General features: G+C 31.4%; 1 protein-coding gene across 2 annotated transcripts in view; it reads left to right on the top strand.

The window, feature by feature from the left end:
* LOC139087829 (uncharacterized) overlaps nucleotides 1–25,317 on the top strand; it is a 124,955-nt gene that overhangs the window by 62,946 nt on the left and 36,692 nt on the right. For both annotated transcript variants that reach the window (XM_070636763.1, XM_070636752.1), the window contains exon 2: nucleotides 17,763–18,595. In XM_070636763.1, the coding sequence (XP_070492864.1) occupies nucleotides 18,593–18,595 (3 nt within the window). In that variant the 5' untranslated portion in view covers nucleotides 17,763–18,592. The remainder of the gene's footprint in view (nucleotides 1–17,762; nucleotides 18,596–25,317) is intronic.

Below are 25,317 nucleotides of genomic sequence, written 5' to 3'. Positions count from 1 at the left end.
ATTGTCATTTCGTGTTAGTGGAAAATGCGTAAAAAATTTTACTTGTTTTCCTACAACTCGTTATTCCGTTCCTAAGCTGCTTCCCTAAAAAACTTTATTGTCAATACTTTTATCAATTTTGTATCATTGCTGTGAGTACAGCATATACACACCCACAAACGATTTCTCTTTTCGCTTAAGATGTTTCCTACGAGTAAACATGACTAGCTCAAAAATGTATTTACTTGATTTTCTTAGAAGGAAATAAAAATAATCACAACAGCAATAACAATGTATATGTAACGTCAATAAAGTCATCGATTAGAGTTGTTTACACTTTTTTTTTATGTGCATGTACATCAGTGAATACTGACTGGATATTGAGGAGCATATTGGAGATGGTCAATCAATAAGAAATGTTGTAAATAGGGATAGATAATGGAAGTAAAAAAAAATGGGGAAATAAAGAGGTAAAAATGAGATTGTTGTTATGTTATTGACGTTTCCGGAGATTTCTTTTTATTGATTTTTGATTCCGATTAGCACTAAAATGTTGACACGACGGTGACCTAGAACTAAGAATTAAGTGCTCGATAAATTCTCGAGACTGAGAACGAGACTACCAGGGTTTGCATATCGAGAATCTTTACTAAGATGCAGCCGATTGGCAAAACTAACCAAATTTGCCAAGTATTCCTTACTTGATACTATGCATGTGCAGCATAGACAGCCGCCTAAGACGTATGCACACCATGCAGTTTATCAAGCTTATATTGCAACAAGCTACTTCGCAATAGTATGATTGGAACATGTATTAGACGTTTTAGGTGGCTGTCTATGCTGCACATACTGACGAATCATAGCCATATTGTCTATATTTAAGTATGTGTTGATCGGACATCGGGTATGGTGGCGTTTACTTATTAATATACATTAGACTTATTCAGGGTTCAGTCATGAAGCACAATTCTGCGTTTTATGCATTTTTTAACGAGTTGGATTCGCCAGATCTCTCGCTCAAACCTGCACATTTTTGGCTGAAAACTTCATAGTTTGTTCAAGATTGCAGGCATTCATTTCAAAATAAAACAGAAACATATTCAACGGAGGATATGGATTGGGTTTAAAGACTGTTACTATTGAATTTAGAAAGTTTGAAATTTGAAATCATAAAGTTTTGAATTTTGAAACTGAAATCTTCGCATTACAAAACTTAAAGCTTCAAATATCGAAACTAGAAGCTGAATATTGCAAAATTCCACATTTTCTCCAAACCCCATCATCCTGTCCATATTTACTTACCTCATAACTTCTTGCACATGAACAGATTTTTTTTAATAAAATCAAAATTCCTGCCAAGAACTCAATCGAAGATTGGAAACAAGAAGAACTTTTTCTTTCCTACTTTTATCTATTGTTCAGTTGATTGAACTAAACAAAAATAAAGGGGACAGATTTGTTTGTCTACAATCAGTGCAAAAATTTCTCACTTGAGGATGTTTTTATCAATTTTTTTTTCTTCTTCTTCTTCCTTAGTCCTCCTCGTCATTCGCCTTTTTTTATGTCTTGAATGAATGAATAGCTCACACAAAAAAAAAGTATAAAGCAGAATTTCTTTCTTTATTTTTTTATGTCGTTGGGTATTATTTAACACAAGAAGAAAAAAAAGAAATGAAAAACAAATCGAGTGACATAGATTCTTAATTTTGTCGCTCTCATTGTACGATGCGCCACAAAACGAGTATAATAAAAAATCCAATTAATATCCTTGAAGCCAAGCAATGAAAAATTATTTTTTATTCTTCTTCTTTTTTCTCATCTTCCTTCTCATTTTTTAAGCTCAATTCTTTTCTACTCTCAGTGTGTGCATGTATATGTATGTGATTTTCTCTTTTATTTCTTCGGATATATCGTTTCACTTTTTTTTACTCTCATTCTTCCTGCTTTCACACACAAATGCTGGGGATACATAGAGATTCAGCTTTTTTATATCAGTGCATTTACCCGAGCTTTTGAGATTGACAATTGCAGATGTTTTTCAGTTTGTCTGGTTTGTGTTTGTTGAATGTCTGGTATTTTTGTATGGCTTTGTGGTGATGATGATCATTATTTTATTGTGATTTTCTCTAAACTAACAGATTTATCGAATTAGAATTGAGTTCTAGACAGGGGTGGTGAGACTATTTATGTATTGTGTCTGATCAGAGTGGAATTTATAGAATCGAGCCATATATATACAAATGTGTCAATGTGAGAGTTAGGCCTATGTGACCAATTGATTAGGCAGACAACAAACCAGATTACAATACATTCAGGTTCATTACAGTAAAAGTACTCCAAGGTGAATTTACAGTTCCTGTATCTTTCTCTTCTACCTTCATTCATCCCTGACCCGTTTTTACATCTTACGTTGCCTAATTCATGATTTCCGTCAATTATCTGCTACACTTAAGAGCCTGAATAACACAAGTTGAATAAAAGTTCCAAAATTGGGGAACGACGTGATGACTCTCAATATCGTGCCAGGAATACTATCTCTATCGACAGCTTCCAAGAGTTCTTTGAACTTTCACGAGCTCTTTTACCGTCCAGAAAGTCCGCTTGTAAAACAAGAGTCGATTAATCGATCCGAAATCCGTCACCAAATCGGTTTGACTCTGATATTGTGCTAGATTTGAATCCAGAAAGCCGGAGTAATTAAACTTCCGAAAAATGATCAGGTCGACTGTGGGATTCGAACTCGGTAGTTTCAAATTCAACAGCAGCTTACGTGACCCACTCCTTTTTAAGTGAGCTATCAAGGCACTTTTGCTCAACGTTTCACAAATGTCAAATTGCCTACTAAACTTAAGGACGACCAATCGCAACTTTTTTCACTCGGGATTCATTCTAAATTGAATACAAGCTCAAATACAAAGATCCTCTAACAGTCAAAATACAGTCTCTCGAGAACTTACTAGATTAGAATGTTCCTGAATGTTCCTCTCAACATACTCTGCTCTTTAGAGCACTTTCCTTGCCATCGAATGATTCATCGTATTATAAGGAATTCATTTGAATAGAAAGCCCTACCCACACCCAAATAAACAATTATCGAAGCAATTCAACATTATCTGAATCCCTACCAAAAACCCTGTTGATATATTTCCATTGCAATGACAATGACAGATTACAATATCATCATTTCCGAATTAAGTATTTTTTTTTTTTCTGTATGTGATGAAACCTAACCTTTCCATCAAGCATAAAATAATAAGGATCAATATTTAAATTCACATCAAAATCATCCCACATTCACCGATTATATTCATCACTTCCCCGCATAAATTGAAATAAAAAAAAATGCGTTTAATCCACGATTCATGAAATAAAATTTCCATAAATTTCTTTTCTTTATTTTTCGATTCGAAAATTGCAATTTCCATGTTCACAGTTTTTTCTTTCCTTCTTTATGCTCACTCCTATATACAATATTTTTTTTATCGTACACAAATCTCTTTCTCTAGTTTGAATAAAAGGATTATGTGAAATAAAATAAAGTCTTTGGGATGAAAAAGAGGAAGAAGAAGTAGGAAAAAAAGCACAAACAACTAAGGATGAAATATATATATCAGAATGTGAAACTATACGATTGAGGATGGGCGCAATTTCCTTTCAAGTGTTAAGATTTTTTCTTCTTCTTTTTTTCATTCTCAATTGCATTATTATAAATGCTCTTATCTCAAGTCTTAAAAACCAATCATTATCGTTCGATATATTTGCAATGATTGGTTTTTGTGTGTATATAGAGTGAAGATCAGGGGTGGGCAAACTGTGTGACGTGGCATACTGTGCTTTGACATGAAGAATATCAGTGAACCGTGTGCTGTTCCATGTAGAGTCTCAGGTGAGTCGATATACACTGTGATGTGACATGCAGAGTCTTAAGTGAGCCGAGTCACACTGTGCTGTGCCATGCAGAATCTCAGATGAGCCGAGTCACACTGTGCTGTGCCATGCAGAATCTCAGGTGAGCCGAGGTACACTAATGTGCTTTGAAGAATCTTAGTTATGCCACGGCGCACTGAGGTCGATAGTCTCCGGTGATGGCACGATGCAAAGGTACATCTGGTACACCTCTACCATACCAATGGTGCATCTGTAGTACGGTATAGTAATGCGATGGTACGATATTCGTATATCATTTGTTCGGCACCCTTTTTTCCATACCAGATGTACAATTGGACCGTAACAATAGTGAAGCTATTCCATACAGTACCGTACCGTAACATCACCGGAGAAATCGGTCCTTGGTTAGCCATGAAGAACTGCAGGTGTGCCACGTCACACTGCTTTGCCAAAAAATCTGAGTTGTGCCGTAATCTCAAATGTTGTGTTGTGCAACAAAAAAAGGTTGTCCACCACTGACACAGATCCAATGATTGTGCATAATAAAAGCAGTTTGTATTATGAAATGGAAGAGCAATAGATTGAAAATTTCTAAATTGAATGTTTCTTTCCGAATTAAATCTTATATATTTTTTCTCATCCTCTTCTTTTGTGTGTGCTTGTGTATCCTTAAAGTATTTATTGCTATACAATGGCAAGTCTTTAGTCATATAATAAAATTATTTATAGATCCTCTCTCCTTTTACCATCTCAAATTCCTTTATAAGCTCATTTCTTAGGCTTATACTAACATTTTGTTAAGAGATTTGATATTTATGGATTAAAAAGAAGCTTTCTGTCATGTTGATCCAAAATTTTAAAAAGAACATAGATATAGGATCTTGTAATATGTCAAAAAATGTTATCAGCATAAAGTCTCTATTGAGATTCCTTTAAATAATGCATTTTTGCGGACGAAAGCTTCCTGAGTGTCAACAAAAATTATGTGTTGTTATGCTGATGGAAGTAAAATATTGTGGATATAAAATTGTTTTTCCTTTCCATCATATGAGGATTCAATCCGATTCCCCAAATAAACTGTAAACATCATGCTATTTCCATAAATCTCATTCGACTCTCAACGTCTAAAATCAATAATCAATGAACTATAAGGAAGGAACTTTGGCACGAAGCGAATGTTGCTGAAAATCATTCAGACCTTTTGGATATATGCGGAAGGATGTAAGAGATTTGAGGTATCCCATTGGTATAACCTTTAATTTCAAAACTATCGATCTTGTTGTTCGTGATTCTATGGATGAAAAAATCACCAATATGATCAGCACATATACAGTCCAGGTGGAAAATGTGAGAATTTTGTATCACTGTAAGAGAAGATTGTGTCTTCTTAGTTGTTGAACATCCGTTCTATATCAATTTTCTTGGGGATAAGTGTAACGTTGGAGATGTATTGGATTTAATCAATAAACTTAATGTGGATTTTCGAATTAGTAACTGAATTTCAACTGTTAAACTAGTAATGAAGCGGATCACGCTTCATGGGAATATTCACACCATACGTAGAAAATTTGTACATGTGCAGAAAAGTAAGAATTAAAAACACAACTTGAACAAAATAATTGATTTATGAAATTAATTAGATAAAAAATGATTATATACACATTAACTAAAATTATTTAAATGAATGAACTAGTTCCGAACTATTAAAGTTCGAGCTTTGCTCGAACCATTTCTCTACTCGCGGCAACACAATTTACATTGTTTTTTGTTATATTTTAATAATTCAATTGAAATTCAAGGAAAATTAACGTATTTTTTGAATTCAAATATTAACGGTAGAAATATATTCAAAAGTTGCTATAAAAATCAGAATTGAATGCTATAAGAAAAAATTAGACAGAGAGTTGAAAGGAAAAAGTGATGAAAAGTAGATTTAAACGTGAAATTAATTAAATAAGTCAGTTTAGTAAAAATTAATTGATGAATAAGAACGAGTAAGTTAAGATTATATTTAAGATTATGAATTAAGAAAATTAATCAAATTGTTAGGATTAAAAGGACTGAAAATATATGGAGACAGAAAAGCATGGAACAGAAATTTAAATAAATTAATTAAACATTACAATTAAATTAGAGACATATATTTATCTCCTTATTGATCTCAAAGTGTTTCTAAATTATTACTAAATTCGACTTTGACATTTTAATCTCGATTCTGAGATAAGTGAAAAAATTAACCTGGAAGTTTGAATAAAAAAATTAACCTGGAAGTTTGTGTTTTGAGTGAAAAAATTATTTAAAACTATAATATTAATTATAAATTGCTTTATATTGCAATTAAAAATATTCAATAGTGCTCATAAAGTTGTTATATGTTGAGAAGGATCGTGTTTTAAATAGATATACACAATTGTGAAAGAAAAAGATCCAGTTGTGCACATTTTTTTGAAAAAAAAAAAAAACATTGAGATAAATATATTCTGTGATTGTGAATGAGTGAGGAATTAAAACATAATTTTCATACAAAATGAATGTGATTAGAACGCCTGTAAGTAATTCAAATGATGAAATTAGTGAAGATGATGAGATCCAGCGTGAAGAAAATCTTCACAGAATTACAAACGAAATGTCAAATATCATTGCATTACTAGTGAAGATGATGATTTCCAGGAATTTAATCAGTCACAAGTTGTTAGATCAACTTCTTTTGTAAATAATTCGCGAAGATCGCTGAATAATAATACCATTCGTCCACAACCATCAAAATTCAGTAATAATGCTGAATGTTCATCAAAAATTGTTAATCCGCAATCGAATACTCCATTGTTTGTTAGTTCCCCATCCGCTCATGTTAGAATGTGTGATCTATGTAAAAAAGACGCTAAAAGGCATGCGTTTGTGTGTAAAGGATGTAAAAAGATTTGTCATCCAATTTGTTTGAAAGATGAAGAGGAGTCATCAGTTGAATGTGAAACTGAATCCTTTGTATGTCGTGAATGCATGAATATTTTCAATAATTTAAGCATGAATATAAAAGAAACCCCTAAAATCAATAATTCCAAAAATATTCCTTCGAAGTCTTCAAACACAATTCGCAAGAATCTTATGCATAATCCAGAGGAAGAAGAAGAAATTATCTCAACAGCAAAATACTCGGGAAGACATGATATGAGATATACAGGAAATAGTAGTAATAATGTCCATAACTCTAATTCTTCTAATTTCCGCATAAATAATGAGCTAGAATCCTATATTGTTAAATTACAATATAACAAGCTACCCACTGTTGTTGATTCCGATTTGTCGTGGGCTGTCTTCTATGCCGCTTTCACTCGAACTAAGACATTATTTGATCCAGATGAGAATGTTATAAGAGTCCAAGCTGCGATCAAAGATGATGAAGTGAAAAGGATAGGCGGAAAAGGTCTTTTCAACCCAAAGACTTATGAAAAATGCATTGAGGATGTAAATAAACGTTTAAAACACAGTTTCAATTTTTTGAATACTGAAGCAACAGACTTAGAAAGTCACAAAAGAATTAAACCTGAGGAAAAGCAAAAATTAGTTGAATTTATTGACCGAGTAAGAAATTTCTCCACTCTATCTGAAGCATATGGCGACTTTTCATTTTCTACTAACAAAAGATTCCTAGCTAATCTATCTGATGTGTTACCTTTATTTGTTCGTAATAAATGGGAATCTAAACAGGGATATTTAGAAGAAAGTCGCATCATTCCATCCATCAAACATCTCATTGAAATTCTAGAAAAAGAATTACCCAGACTAGAAGCAAGTATTCGAAATGATAAGCTTATAAATTCTGATAAGAAATCAGCAGAAAAAATTGATGAAAAACCTCAAAAAATTCACAGAACTTACTATCACACTAACCAAAATATTAATAATCCTTTGAATGTTGAAAAATATAATAGCGATGAAAATGAATCCAATTTTGCATGTTGGTATCATAAGAAGAACGACCACATTGCAAATAAATGTAAAGAATTGTGGAAACTTGATGGCAGAAAAGTTTCAGAGCTAGCTAAGAAAGCTAGCATATGCACGTTTTGTGAAATCCACAACATAAATCATGTCCATCAAGGGAATATCTAAAGTGCAGAACTCCTAATTGTAATCATAATCATCACTCTCTTTTTTGTGAAGAAAAGCCACAATTTATCAAAATTATGAAGTCAAATCTGAAGATGTCGATTTAGCAGCGCTGAAGTACTTCTAACGAAGATGAAAGAGTCCGATCACTAAACCGTAATGAAACACGATTAATAACAACCAAAATATTGATCGCAATGTGACGAATGTTGTCAGTAATTTAATTAATAATGAGTTCTTCACAAATGTACCGGAATCATGAGAGTCTGAATTATCAAAAATCACTGTGATTGCTAATTACAGCAGTGAATCAAATTGTGAAAGTAATGTCATTAAAAATTATATAGACACAGAAGTCGAACATCCATAATGGATAAAATTGTGACTTATGTAGATGCCGACACAGACGTCAAATGTTCGTTAAAGATCCTAAGAATGAATCTACTAATATTGAGCACTCATGACATTTTGTATAGCGACAGACAAAATGAATTCGATTCTAACAAATTAATAATTAATGAACTTCCATTTAATTTACTTAACTTAGATGTTAAGAAGAAAATGAATGATAAGTCACACAAGACAAAAAGACGAAATTGTGTTAAGAGCCATTAAATCCAAAATTGAGTCGGTTGTCTAACGAAGTCAAGACAGCACACGAAAAGTGGAAAGTCCGAGACTCTGTGAAAATCTAAATTAAAAATGTTTGTCATACTAAGACAAAAAAATCAAAGCATAAAAATATGCATAAACATGACTCGAAAAGACAAAAAAAGTTCGAGTCGATTAATGTAATGAAAAATACTAATCATGAATTTTCGAAAATTATTTCGTCATTCCAGGCACTTGAAAGTAAAAACATCGAGCGAACGACGGTCACATAATTAAAGACGAAACTGGACAGATAATGGAAATGATGATTAGCGAGATTATGATTTACTAGGCAGAATGATGAGTAATTTTACTCACAATTTAAATTATTAATCCATAATGTTTCACGAGAAACATTAATATCGATCTATTTAATTAAGTCACTCATTGTGAAACGATTCACAATAGATCTGATTAATTACTTATTGACATTACCATGAGCCAATGTGTGAAGTCTAACGGTCACGAGACAGTTCACGAAGCGAATTCCTTCATAACATGTGAATCGACGGTAAAATTCAAAATAATCAAAAAACCGTTCCAAGTTCAAAATTTGAATTAAGTTCAAAAAAGTTTTGCAATAATGTTCTATTTATTGACAACAATTGTGATCTAAAGAAAATTAAATTCAAAGATTTAAATTTAATTAATTATAGTGAAGTTTTAAAGTGAATAAGATGAGTGAAAAGTAATGCATAATGCTTGATAGAAAGCCAGAGATATTAGATACAAAGAATGTACAGAAATGTAAAAATGCTAATTTTGAGAAAAATTACTTTTTTATCAAGATAAAATTTAACTAAGCTTCAAGACTAGATATGATTCACTGAACTATTGGAATCAACTCAATAATGTTCAAGTAACATTAATCAATTTACCATAAAATTTCAGCTACAAAGTTCTGATAAATTCAGACAAAAACATAGAAAAAATATAATAATATTTTACAGAAAAATTAATCCCTTTAATTAATGTATATTTCTAGATGAGACACGTAATATTAGTGTCAGTACATGATATATATTGCTTTATAGATGCGGATTACAGAATCTTTAGATGGAAGCAAGAAATTAGATCAGCAACAAAAATTGGAATCATGTGACAACAGAAGGAAAATCTCAAGATGTATAAAATTGACCGGGATTTATTTAAGATATGCTGAATGCTATGAATATATGACAATAGCAGACATCAGATAGTTTATACTATTTTATTATTGTCATAATTGTTACCATTTAGTTTATGCAACTATTTGAGAAACTGATGTCAATTTTTTTTTGATAACTGTATCATATTTGAACAATATCAGCATAAGTAACATATTTAGACTCAAAATTATAGTTAATTGAGTATACATTAATAGCATGAAGATTAGATTGACTTAGACGTAAGAATAGTAATAACTAATCAAATTGTTATTTCATGACAATACTAATTAATGGCAATATACGTAGACTTAAACAATTTCTCTATGGAAACATTTTCAAACCATCCATTCCTTTTCCTGGGTGGATTTTTTAACACTTTACATTGTTTTTGGATCATTTTAATAATTCAATTGAAATTCAAGGAAAATTAACGTATTTTTTGAATTCAAATATTAACGTTATATTCAAAAGTTGCCATAAAAATCAGAATTGAATGCTATAAGAAAAAATTAGACAGAGAGTTGAAAGGAAAAAGTCATGAAAAGTAGATCTTAAACGTGAAATTAATTACTAAGTCAGTTTAGTAAAAATTAATTGATGAATAAGAACGAGTAAGTTGATTATATTTATGATTATGAATTAAAAAATTAAGCAAATTGTCTAGGATCAAAAGGACTGTTGAGACCATGGAACAGAAATTTAAATAAATTAATTAAACATACAATTAAATTAGAGACATATATTTATCTCCTGTAATGATCTCAAAGTGTTTCAAATTATTACTAAATGACTTTGATCAAACATAAAGCAGTTTCTATTGAGAAAATTTTCACGCCTTCATCGCTTCACTCCGTTCAAATTTGTGAAACCAAGTCCGAACAACTATTAATTTCGAGCTTCGCTCGAACCGTTTCTAACGGCAACATATTTTCATAGATATGCAGTTTCATGTTTTCACGCCTTCACTCGCTTCGCTCCGATCTGAAGTAAAATTTGTGAGCTTCGCTCAACAAGTCCGATATAACTATTGATTTTCGAGCTTTTATTTTTCTACTCCCTTCTCCCCCGACTCAGATTACAGTGAGGATTACTAAACCGAGCCGGGCTTCGCTCGCCCGACTTGGGCAGATTACAGTACTGTTATATATCACTATACGAGCCGGGCTGAGCTATTTCGCCCGATAGATTACAGTACTTTTATAAATCATATACGAGCCGGGCTCAACTTCGTCTTGGGCAGATTACAGTCAATATATCAATACGAACCGGGCTGAGCTTCGCTCGCCCGACTTGGGTAGATTACAGTTTTTATAGATCACTATACGAGCCGGGCTGAGCTTCGCTCGCAATAAGATCCAGTAGGATACAGTTACCTTTTGGACTATCAAAATGAGATCCAAGGATCCATATACCTTCCAGACCCATTTCCAGGAGGTATCCCAGTTCACTTCCATACTATCAAAATGAGATCCAGTAGGATTTCATATACTATCCAGATGCATTCCAGTTGTTCGTGACTTCCAGACTATGGATGAAATAAGATCCAGTAGGATCCATATATTCCAGCATGCATATCAAGATCCAGTAGGATCCAGTTCACTTCCAGAAAGTAGGATCCAGTTCACTTCCAGACTAAGAGAATAAGATCCAGTAGGATCTTCACTTCTAGACCAATAAAATGTTGAGGATCCATCCGTTCCAGACCCATAAAAATAAGATCCAGTAGGAATTTTCCAGACTATCAAAATGAGATCCAGTAGGATCCAAGTTCCAGATGCATAACAAGATCCAGTAGGAGATTCCAGACTATCAAAATAAGATCCAGTAGGATCCATATACCTTCCAGATGCATAAAAATGAATCCAGTATCCAGTTCACTTCTAGAAAAAAGTAAGATTAGGATCCATATACCTTCAGACTGCATAAAAACAAGATAGGATCCAAATAACTTCCAGACCCATAAAAATAAGATCCAGTAGGATCCAGTTCACTTCCAGACCATTAAAATGAGATCCAGTAGGATCTTTATAACTTCCAGACCCATAAAAATAAGATCCAGTAAGATCCAGTTCACTTCCAGACTATCAAAATGAGATCCAGTAGGATCCATATAACTTCTAAACCCATAAAAATAAGATCCAGTAGGATCCAGTTCACTTCCAGACTATCAAAATGAGATCCAGTAGGATCCATATACCTTCCAGATGCATAAAAACAAGATCCAGTAGGATCCATAAACCTTCCAGATACATTCCAGTAGGATCCATTCACTTGACCAATTAAATGAGATCCAGTAGGATTTATATACCTTCCAGACCCATAAAAATAAGATCCAGTAGGATCTATTACCTTCCAAATAAAAATAAGATCTAGTAGGAACTTCCATATCAAAATGAGATCCAGTAGGATCCATATACCTTCCAGACCCATAACGAATAAGATCCAGTAATCCATAAACCTTCCATAAAATATGAAGATCCAGAAGGATCCAGTTCACTCTAGGCTATCAAAATGAGATCCAGTAGGATCCAGTTCACTTGTAGACCCATAAAAATAAGATCCAGTGATCCAATTCCAGGCTATGAAAATGAGATCCAGTAGGATCCATATAAGTTCTACGATCCATAAAAATAAGGAAGGAAGTTCACTTCCAGGCTAGCAATACTGAGATCCGAGTAGGATCAATATACCTCAGACCCATAAAAATAAGATCCAGTAATCCAGTTCACTTCCAAGCTAGTCATAAATGATAAAGGATCATGTACCTTCTAGACCCATAAAAATAAGATCCAGTAGGATCCAGTTCATTGTAGGCTATCAAAATGAGATCCAGTAGGATCCATATAACTTCTAGACCCATGTAAATAAGATCCAGTAGGATCCAGTTCACTTCCAGACTATCAAAATGAGATTTCCATATAACTTCTAGACCCATAAAAATAAGATCCAGTAGGATATTTACTATCTAGGCTACTCATTCCAGTAGGATCCATATAACTTCTAGACCCATTAATTAGGATCCAACTTCCAGACTATCAAGACATGATATCCAGTAGGATAAACCATTATTGTAACTTCTAGACCCATAAAAATCCAGTAGGATTTTCACTTCTAGGCTATGAGATCCAGTAGATCCATATAACTTCTAACCCATAATTAAGATCCAGTAGCATCCAGTTCGACTATCAATAGATCCAGTAGGATCATATACCTTCTAGACCCATATAAGATCCAGTAGGATCCAGTTCATTTCTAGGCTATCAAAATGAGATTCAGTAGGATCCATATTATTGTAAAAATATCCAGTAGGATCCAGTTCACTTCCAGTATCAAAATGAGATCCAGTAGGATCCATATACCTTCCAGACCCATAAAAAAAGATTAGGATCCAGTCACTTCTGAACCAATAAATTGAGATCCAGTAGGATCCATATACCTTCCAGACCCATAAAAATAAGATCCAGTAGGATCCATTTCACTTCCAGGCTGAAAATGATCCAGTAGGATCCATATACCTTCCAGACCCATAAAAATAAGATCTACTATCCAGTTCACTTCCAGACTTCAAAATTCCAGTAGGATCCATAACGTTTTAGACCCATAAAAATAAGATCCAGTGACTTATAGGCTATTGGCTGATCCAGTGGGGATCCAATTCTAACCCATAAAGTAGGATCGCATTCACTTCTAGGCTATCAAAATGAGATCCAGTATTTGGCTGCCGTAGACCCATAAAAATAAGTTGTAGGATCCAGTTCATTCTTGCCAGACTATTGAGATCCAGCAGGATGCATGACCCATGAAAAACAAGAAAGGATCCAATTCACTTCTAAACCAATAAATTGAATAGATAGGATCCATATACCTTCCAGACCCATAAAAATATAGATCCAGTAGGATCCAGTTCACTTCCAGACTATCAAAATGAATCCAGTGGAGATCCATTTTCTAGACCCATAAAAATAAGATCCAGTAGGATCCAGTTCACTTCCAGATTATCAAATGAGATCCAGTAGGATCCATATATCGTTCCAGAAATTGATACAGTTGGATCCAACTTCCAAACTATCAAAATAAGATCCAGTAGGATCCATATACCTTCCAGATAGATAAAAACAAGATCCAGTAGTATCTAGTTCATGAATTTGACGAATTTAAATTTATTTTGTTAAATATTAAATTTAAGAATTCAAATTTAAAAAATCCGTTAAAATTGAAGTTGTATAAAATACGAAATTTTGATAGAAATTGATGATTTTACCAAGAAATCATCATAAAATTGATGCAATCAAATTTATTTTGAAACCATTTAAAGCTTCCAACAAGTTGCCATCGCAGCAATTCCATGAAATTAATATTCAATCAAAATGATATCAAAATAACCAATTCTGAAAATTCAAACTTGTGAATTCCGTTGATGATATGTTTCAATTAAAAACCAAAATAAAAAAAAAGTTTGCATACCCACAATACAATATGCGTCATGGAAATTTAACTTTCGAAAATCATGACAAATAATTACCGAACATTTCATTGTTTAACTTTCGAAAATCACAATTTAACTTTCGAAAATCTAAATTTAACTTTCGAAAATTGAAATTTATTTGTTAAAAGTTCATTGTCCTCTCAAAGCATAATTTTCTATCTCAAAGCAGATTATTCAGTATAAAGGCCATTCACATCATTATTCATGTATCTGTAAATTTGACCATTTCGCGTATCATTGAATATATTTTTATTAAGGATGTAGTAAAATTACTCCAAACAATAAATAATTAGATTAAATAAGGGAATAAACGAACCAAAAAAAGTAAAATAAAATATGAAATCAATATCTGGAAAAATACAACATTGTTGTACATTGATGATGAATTATGTAAGGTTCATAAAGTTTACGGGAAGTCGAAACATAAGCAATACTGAAATCCGACTCAATTCATCACTAATTATCTTTAAGCAGTATAAATGATAAACATGTGTCTCCATAGTTTCATTGTCTTCCGCTTCGATTGTAAATTTGTGACATTCCTTCCTACCTTTTTCCTATTTATATATTTATATCTAGTCATTTATTCAATATTCGATTCAATTAAGAGACTTCCCTATTAAGACATGATATTTTAATAAACCATTATTGTAATTTAGATATCAAATTTTATTTAATGTTGAATATTCAACATTATTTCGTGCATCTCGTCAATAAATACAATTTTCTCTTTAATTTTTTCATATTATTGTTATTTCGACTAGTCTGATTTCCGGTATGAAAAACAAAAAAAATTATTCATTTGACACAATGAAAATGAAAAAGCAAATGTTGGTGGTGAATATATATTTTTAGCATAATTCTACTATATAAATTCATTCACGAAAACGTTTTGTATGATTTATAGATTGGGGCTGAATGGGGAAAATTAACTGAAGACGCATAACTTGAGATTATTTGGCTGCCGTAGACATGAAATAGTTGTAGATTATTCTTGCCATCTTTTTATGGATGCATGAGGATGAAAAACAGGAAAATGAATAGATTAAGGTTGAAAAAATGGAGAAAAACTTTTTGAAGTGGAGATTTTTTTTTAAGGTTACTGATTCAAATTTGAAATGTCCGTTAAAATTGAAGTTATGTGAAATTTGAATTTTTTGATAGAAATTGATGATTTTATCATGAATTTGACGAATTTAAATTTATTTTGTTAAATTTTAAATTCACTGATTCAAATTTCAAAAATCCGTTAAAATTATCGTTAAGTAAACTTGAACCTTTTCATAAAAATTGATGATTTTATCAAGAAGTTATCATAAAATTGATGCAATTAAATTTATTTTGAAACCATTTAAAGCTTCCAACAAGTTGCCATCGCAGCAATTCCATGAAATTAATATTCAATCAAAATGATATCAAAATAACCAATTCCGAAAATTCAAACTTGTGAATTCCGTTGATGATATGTTTCAATTAAAAACCAAATAAAAAAAAAGTTTGCATACCCACAATACAATATGCGTCATGGCCTTTGACTCATGACAAATAATCACCAACATTTCATTGTTTATTCGCTCACAAAACCGCTAAAATTCAATTAAACTTTTTTTTTATTTCATCTGAAATTTTTTTATGTTTTCCATTATGTTTTTTATTTTTTTGATTATAATTTTCACAACCTTGCATAAATATAATTTGCCATATCCACTCACATATATACCCAAACATAGGATTTTATGTGTGCATTTATGTACACAATGATATTTTATAAAAAGCTTTACCTCATTCTGAATAATGTTTAACAGATTTTTTTTTCTCTTTTTTTATTTTCATTTCAGGTTGTGACCAAAAATTTACAAATTGTCGCACTGCAGAATTATATGAGAATCCCAACATAAAAGCTTTTTTGAAAAAAAAAAAAAAATAAAAAATAAAAACTAAAAGCAGAAGTAGCATAATACCTAGATACATATGTGTGTATTAAGCTTAAAAACAGTATATATTTTTTGGATGAAAAATCTCAACACATTGGAAGCCTGAACGAGAGTTGTTTGAACTGTACACAATATTTCAGTCCATAGAAGAGTCTACAGTCGTCTACCTAATATAAAAATATATATATTAATAAACATGAGAGATAGACAACCAATTTAAATGAATATAGAGCAACATAAAAATAATAATAACAATAATAATAATATCAGTATTATCATCAGCAGAAAATCTCTATTTTCAAGTGAACAAACACAGGCACAAGCACATGCATAGCATTAAAATTGAGAGAAATTTTCTTTTTTTTTTGTGAAAAAAAGCCTTCAATAAACAATAACTACCCCTCGTCGATATACATCTATATAAATATTTTTTAGCACATTTTCGCACAACTAATGCATATTTGGATACAGTTTATGGGGTTTGTGGGTTGGTTGGATGATGTAATGGCAGTTTGGATGCAAAAGGACTTTCATATTTATATAAGTTGGGGTTGTTCTGAAATTATTTTTAAATAATTATGTTCATGATTGCGAATTTAAGGTGAATCCAGTACCTAGTTATAGTGATGCCGGTCTGGGAATGGATATGCAATCGACTAATCGATTTGTGCTGTTCTGAGACAAGTGGTAGTCACTATTAGGGATTGAATTCAAACCTAATTTGGTACATGGTCAGAATCTCGCCGGATTGGTGCTGGATTATCGATTAACTAATCTTTTCATGCTGTCTGGGAACAGATAGAGCTATTTAGGCCTGAATTGAAGCCGAATCTAGTACTAAATTATAATTATGCCCTCCTAAGGACTGTTAAGGACCTTTTTATTAGAATATCAATAAAAAAGGGTTCGACCAGGAACTCCATGTCTACTTATTCTGAATTTTAGATGCAAAGGCCTTCTTATTCGGCTGCAACTTTAGTTCGTCCAAGTCTGAAGGTTGGAATTTTTAGTCAGCTGGTCTGCAATTTTTTACAAACCCAATAATAACAGCATCCGAATGTTTGGGTATTGAGGGTTTTTAATTATATGAGGTTCCTTAAATATAATTATGTATATTTCATGTGATCGCTATTTGGTTCTAATAGTATAGGTTGTTTTAGTTGCCATATCGATATGTTCAGTAATGTTAAGTCAATTTATTAAGTTGAATAACAAGACTGGTTCAATGTCCAATTCTTTTAATGAAGTATGGGTTCAATTCCCAATTGAAATTTAAAAAAAAAATCTTTTACTTCAGTAATTCATCTCTTTTTATATTCCTTTCTAAAACTGCGCTTCATTCCATCCAGCCTACATCCTCAGATACAAATAATTTTTTTTTGTGAGTAAAGTTGTGCTTATAGTTTAGATTTTATGTGCACGTTTTCTCATTTTCTCTTGTTCCATCTCTCTCTCTGCCACTTCGTTCTGCAATATTACAATATACATACATATATAATGTAAATTTTATATTCCTTCTTGTTTGTCGTTCATATATATTTCTTTTTTTTTGTTTTTTGGATCCAGAATATATAATGTGGCGTTTTTTATATCGTCATTATCGAGGCTAAATAAAAAAGGCTGATCAGAAGTGGGAGAGAAATGCAAATTGAGAATGAACAGTATTTAAATGCGTCATTGGCAGTACCATTGACTTAAATTAAAATTTGTGTTTATGTTTAGTACGTAAGGATATGATGAATAGAAATTGAGTGATTACAAGATAAAACAAGTATAAGTACGCTATACATACATAATAAACCACAACATAAAAAAAAGAGAGAAGAAGTTTGTTCCAGTGAATGAATGAGTGAATATGAGATTCACATAAAACGCATTCAATTAAATTTAATTTACATCATCAATAAAAAGTATCAGTGGATGTGGAACTTATTGCACATAATCTATTCAGTCTAATCGATGTGGCAATATTTCATCAAAATATTTCTCTGAGTGTATTTAAAAAGAATTTTTTTTTTAGTCAACAACATCATCATCGGGATTACAAGGAATAAATAGAACGAATGTGAAATTAATAGAAGCATCCTATGTGCTAAATATGATGCATTGACGATAATTTAAAGTGAAAATTTATCAAAAAAATTTGTAATAATTGAAGGAGGATTATGTGAATGTTATTAATGTCATCTATTAGGAATGCACAATGTAATCATCTCTGAACTACAAATTGAGACAAAAGAGTTTCCTATCTCGACAGGCGAGCAGCACAAGAGTCAGATAAACGAGAGCAGAGCACAAGAAAAATAAATTTATGTTTTTGTAATAGAGAACCGAGTCAGTAAGAAGAATCAAGCAAGTGTGTAGAATATTAAGCAAGTGAAGCTGAATTTAGAAATATGGTAAGTATCTTCCTTCCATTCTCTATCTCTATATATGATATTTATGCATATATGTACGTTTGGGGATGAACTTTATTTTATTCATGCCATTATTATGAATATATCATGCTATTAATGTGATTAATTAATATTATTGAATAATGCTAACGGAAAAGAAGCGGTTGAGAATATAATACAATATAGTAATCTCATAATGAATGTTGCTATTATTCCATACATGACAACAAGCTCATTGTCGATAGTTTGAAAAATAATAATAATAAATGTCATTGGAAAAGTTTTTTCAAAAAGTTGGAGGTTCTCGTGTGTCGTTGGGAGCTTTTAAGTAGTTGAGAGAACAATGTCTTCGTAATATATGAATAATGGTTGCTTGTTGTGGAGTTAGGATTGTTGGAATAATATTGTCATAAATCCGAGCGGCATGATACAGCGAGCTGCATCTTTCGATATAAAAATGGATAAAAACTAGGTATCATGGTGTCATCAAGACAACTTTGGATCTTACTTTTTAAAGGGTTAATAGAGATCTTACGGTGACATAGACGTGTGTTGGCCAACACGATGTGGTTTTCTGGATGAGAGGAGGTAAAATGAGGATTGTCGATGCAAAAATGAGTCAATGCGACGTAGGATGTCCTAGTCATCACGGTGTGCTTGTTGGGAAATAGTGTTGTAGCTTAAGTGCGTTGGTGTATTATCCGGAGTTGAAATTCAAAGTTGAGAACCTACCCAAAGAAAACACAGATTTCAATTGTGATCTGCCTAAGGTGCTGTCTGAAACTGGCTCTATCGCTTATTATCCGGTGCTAATTATCGTACCAAGTGCAATACTGTATCAAAATCTATCTATAGTTCATGTTGTTTCAAACACTAGAAGTAATCAATGTCATGCTTACCTTTCTCTCGATACTAAATCCCTGAGCGACACAATGCGCCGTAAAGATGGATCAAAATCAGACATTATGTTGATATCAGGATAATTTTGCGTCTTCACGTTAACACGGCAACTTAGCGGTGCCCTAGCAAGCCCATTGCGCTGTTTACGAATGTCCAAAAAATTGTTTCAAAACTTTAGTCGTTAAGAATATTTCTTGAACCTTATTATGCAATATTAAGGTCATTTGAACTAGAAAGACTGAGTTATAATCAGTTCAGTAATTTTGCTATAGGTTACTTATCTATTAATGGACACATGTCCGTAAAACAACATTCCAAAAAGACATAAACATTGCAACATATTATATCATTAAGTAGATGACAGAGTATGAAATTCGAAATTAATCTAATTATTCTCTCCATGGTAATCATATCTTAACCCACACAGTTTATTTAACATAACTTAGTGACAATTTGATCCTTAAGAACACCAAATACCGATATATTTATGCTGACTTTATCTTTAATAGCCGCAAATATTTGCTAAATTGTTATTAGCTTTAGATTATCTATATTTCAAATATTGTCAATACATAAAAGATGATTAATGCTGTTAAGGTTTGAAATGATAAAATCTTAGCTTTAAAAAATATCAATTAATGATTTTTATGTAAATAAAAGCTTTTAAAAGCTTTTTAATTCTAAAATATTCATTGAAATTTTCTTATTTTGCTATCAAAATTTACAAATCTTTAAGATTCTATTTCTGTACACCCCCATAAGCGTGTGGTCTTGTCAGCATCAGAGGGCATCAGCAAATCAAAAAAGCTTTCGCAAATGACTTCAAGCTAAAAAAATATGAAATAAAAAGATGTTTTTGAATGTACTCGGGGCTTGCGATCGAACATCGCATTTTCTTTTCTGTCGACATTGCATATATTTCATCTTTCCGAGATGTTGGATTAAGATTTGTTTTGGAATTTCATCGGAAAGCTTTCAACTGATTACCCTCTTAAGCGATTTTCAGTATTATTTTATTATTCAATTTTTTTTAAAACAAGAAGAATTCAATGATATGGAACAATCAAAGTTATTTCATTCGGAAAATCTTTTATAATGTAAAGAAAAGTCAAATAGAAAATGTTTTATTGTCTGTTTTCAATTCAAATGAATTACCTTGAAAGTTTCAATATGTTTATTTTGAAATTCTGGAAAGTTTTTTACAGTTTTTATTTTACATGAATAAGGGCGAGTTGGATTTTATTTTGTGCTTGTAGCAGAGAAGTTGTTTGAATTTCATCTCGGAATTTTTAATTTTAATTTTATTTCAATTTGTAGAATTTCAATTTAATTCAGAATATTGTTCTAAAAATTGATAAAATTTACAGTTGTTTTCAAATTAAAAATCGTAATTTCTAAGATTTTTTCCAAATTAAAATTGCAAAAATCGTTTAATAAGTTGTCTTCTTTCCAAAAATTGCAAAAAATTAAATAAAAATTGTAAAATTCAAACTTTGAATGATCAATTTTCATATCTAAAATAGAAAATTTGAATTAAAAAATTCGCCAAAAAATCTCTTTAAATTACATACCAAAAACAAAACTTCTCGCTGTGCGTTTCCCAATAACTTTCTTAATCTTACACAAGAAAGCAACGAAATAAGAACTTCCAAAAAAACTGAAAGCTCTCAAATTTTCCGTATTAAAACTTTGTGTGTTTAAAAATCCTCAACAAGAAAATTATGAAAAAGTTACGGAATGAAAAACTTTTATATACTTCATATATATATTTTTGTTGTTTTTTTATTAACCACAGAAAATTATAAACAGGAAGAATAAAAAATAAAAAAAATTTCCACACCCATTTGCACACATATACATTTATGTCTCATGTGCTGATGATGATGATGATACTTTCCATACTTTTTATTATCATTCTCTACAATAGTTCGTGCTTAACAATAATTGCTATGAAGCTTGTCATCGCACACATGTGAATACAATTGTGTGACATTTCCGAAGCGGGTGTGTGAAAAAAAAAGCTTGTTCAACATCCTTTTTTTTTCTTCATTCTTGGAGCAATTGATAAGCATTGTTCAAATTCTACGTGATCCTTTTCCTCTCTTTTTTTGCTCCTTTCTTTTACACCCATTCACATCAATACATCCTACATATCTGTTTCTACTCACATTCCCATCCCATCAGCATACTCAGCCCATATTCACATTTAAACATTGAAAATTTTGCAACAATAAGAAAATAAAATTTTCTTTATATTACATCATGTTATAGATCAACAATACATAAATGTTTCTTATGTAATAAATTGCAATGCAAACAATTGAATGTATTTCTAACATCACATACAGCATGCATGCATACAATTTGGTTTGTTATAAAAAAAATACAATAGAATGTGCGGTAACGTCTATGATGATGATGATGGGGATGATTTTCTTCTCGACTTATCAGAGTGAGATTTCAAGCAAATGATTATTATGGTAACGAGATGATATGAGCATTATGTACGGATTTTACTTCCGTTCAAGATTTTATTTTATTTTATTTTTCTCTCCTTTTTGATGCGCGCTTTACAGAAACAAAAGCTGCACATGTGTGACAAGCAATGAATTGATGAAGCTTTACAAATATCTCTTTTGTATGCTCTTAGCAGATGCTGACGTGAATGTTTAATAGAGATAAGATTATGAAATCATGATATAAATTGTTTTTCTTTAAGTTCTTTTATTCATTTTAGATTAGTTTTTATAACGAAGTAAATGTTTTTAAATGTTTTGCATCATTTGAAGCGAAATGATGTTTAACGGATTTTTAATTTTTGAATGTCTCATCATATTTTGTGTGAAATTGATGAAAATTGGATTGAAAACTTTAAACTTTAATTTATTAGCTTGAGATTCATTTGATTGCTTTGTTGGAATCACTTCTGTAACTTGTAAATGCAGGAACTTAGTAGACAATCTATAACTGGATGAATCTCTATGAACTTTATTGTTTGAAGATTGAAAACAAACTGAGCTTTTCTTTCAAGGGGACTTACAATGGAAAAAAGGGGGAAATCAACTCTATGTCAATTGATTCTACATAATTAGTTCAAATATCAAATAACCGTTGACTTATTCTTAACACTCTTCCATAAAAAACGTTTCAAACCAGCTCAATGTCTTAATTTCCAGTATTTTAATCACACATATTCTCATAAACAAAACAAAAAAAGCAAAAGTTAAGACATTTGAAGCTTCAGTAAATCTTTCACGATTGACGTCAACATATTTTCCAAGTAAAATACGTCTTTGTATGCGAATAAGTCATAATAAACAAATTCCAAGAAAATAAAAAATAAAAAAAATAAAAACAGAGCAAATGTAATGATAGAAAAAAATAAGTAATTTTGAAGGTGAAAGCAATATGGTGTTAGGAAAAGCTGAAAAGATGAAATCACCTGAGCGATATGAGATTTGCTGTCACAGCAACTTTTTTTTTTCACAGTGATTAAGTCTAAAGAGGTGATGATAGTATGTATGCGACCTAGATTATTAAAAATATATTTAATGACATGATTACGCTTCATTGGCGTTGTTACAATTAATTAAAATGTTGTTAGAATAGCTGAAGCCTTCATAGATGATTGAGTATGAGTCTTTGTTGTCTTTATGACAGAATTCAGGATGAGTTACTTGATAATGTCACGGAGTTTTCTGTTTATGAAGGTAAATAGTGGTTAATAGCATAATTTTCTGCTTTTTAATCCAATTTTGAAGTATTGCTGAACAAAATTTGTAATTAAAAACTTAAATTAGTTTATAAAATGTCTGTAAATCCAAAAAAAGAGGCAGACTAAGATTAATTATTACATTGTAACTATTAGCAACACATAACAGCAGTTTGACACAAATTCAGAAAGCATACAATGTAAAACTGGCCGATAATCCATTACAAGGTCGACCTAATTCTAGTCTGACGCTAGAATTCATTGAATCTGCCTTAAAACTAGAGTTACCCTGGTCTGGAACCAAATTTTTGCCTATTTCAATACCATATACCTTCCATAACAGCTCATACATGCTAGTCGATCAGCAACATAGTTTATAATTTATTCAACAACTGTAAAATGCAAAACTCCACACAATGAGCAATAATTTTATTGTTTAACAACTTTTTCATTTAAATTAAATAGCCACAAGCAAACTAGACCAAATGAATTATTTTTAAAGTTAATTTTGAAAGTTTTATTAAAAGAAATTATTTTATTTCATTTACATTTTTTTGTGTTTGATTAGTTTTATTGCAGTGGGTAGAATAGAATATTTTATTTGAAAATTCAGCTCCCAAAAAGGGCTGAAAATTGTTGAAATTAATTTCCTTTTATTATTTACTTTTTAAAGCAATTTGATTCGAATGACGCTGCCGAATGACCTACTGAGAAGTCAATATTTGACCATTTGATTCTGTCATAGGCTCTGTATGTAAGCACAAATCTGGTAATCGATCCGAAATCCGATTGAAGGTCCGGGAAGCCGCTTTTCTTGCAAAGTTCATGCAATAGCTTTGGAATAAAATTGTGCTTCTGTCACAGCAATAACACGGAGTTGCTCAAAAACTCCAATTTACGGTAGTGCAAACACATCGACTTGCAAAAAGAGGATCCATACAGTTGTCATTAATTAAGTTACAGATAAATACACAACTGTATCATATCCCAGCAAAAAAAAACATGAATAAATATTATTAATTTACCTTTCAACAATTTCAAGCCTGATTTCCACAAATTTCCGAAAAATTATATTTGTAAATTTTGTAAATTTTACAAAACTTAAAGGTACACCAATTATTGCCAAAACAAAATTGTTCATCAATAAATTTAACATTTGTTAAATTCTCTAATAGAATGGATCCCTCAGGCAAACACAATTATGTTAATGTAACGTATCGTTATGTTTTTAGAAGCCTAATAATGATTTTTTCTTCTATTAAATGAAATGAATTTCCTACTCACCCTCGAGTACAGTTATCAGGTCATTTACCTTACCATCAAGCAACAATCAAAATCAATTTCAAGATAATTGCATTTATACCAAAAAAAGATATAAATGTATAAGATATAATAAAATTGATATTGACAATTTAGATGCTACTTGACAGGTCTTTTGTCTCGTTAAATGATAGCTATGAATCGCTATTGTCACCTCCATCTCAGATAAACGACGAGACATCTTTGTTATTGTTGCAAAAAGTTTATTTTTTACAAAGAATAATTTTCATCATTAATAATTTCAATTAATAAAATGCACATCCTTTTAAAGGAAGCAAGTCAACGACGACAACGACAAAGAAGAACGAATGGAAGTGAAACTTTGTCATTATCGCATTTCATTAAACAATGGTTGGTAAAGGTGTAAGTTCATAAAAACACCGAATATTAAGCAATCAATTTCACAAAACAAAGATTACGTTGTTGATTGAGCGCTTACTTATGCCTTCTCATGCTCTTGACACTTCTTATATATATAAAACTTGATTAATGATATCGCATTTGCTTTGATAAACTTATTTGCAGAAAACTCTTTCCTTCCATTTAACTAATTTTAGCGTGTAATATATATATAAAATATATATACAAATAATTCTGGTGAGTGAGAAAGTTTTCACATTCGTAATGATATGCTTCATGGAATTTATTATTTGCTTTTTGGGCAAATTAGGTCTTCGTATTCTTCCTCGTGTATTCTCTCTATCCCACATTTACAGCATAAGTGTTTGATGAGTTAACAGTTTTGGTGTTTGATTGTCTTTATTTTGTGGATTGTTAGATAATAATGATGGTG

The sequence above is a fragment of the Chironomus tepperi genome, unplaced genomic scaffold, assembly GCF_022539635.2.
Source record: "Chironomus tepperi strain 1889 unplaced genomic scaffold, CSIRO-AGI_Ctep_v1 contig_11, whole genome shotgun sequence".
Taxonomy (NCBI): Eukaryota; Metazoa; Arthropoda; class Insecta; order Diptera; family Chironomidae; genus Chironomus; species Chironomus tepperi.
The sequence above is the reverse complement of the archived record's forward strand: the minus strand, read 5'-3'. Positions and strand labels throughout refer to the sequence as shown.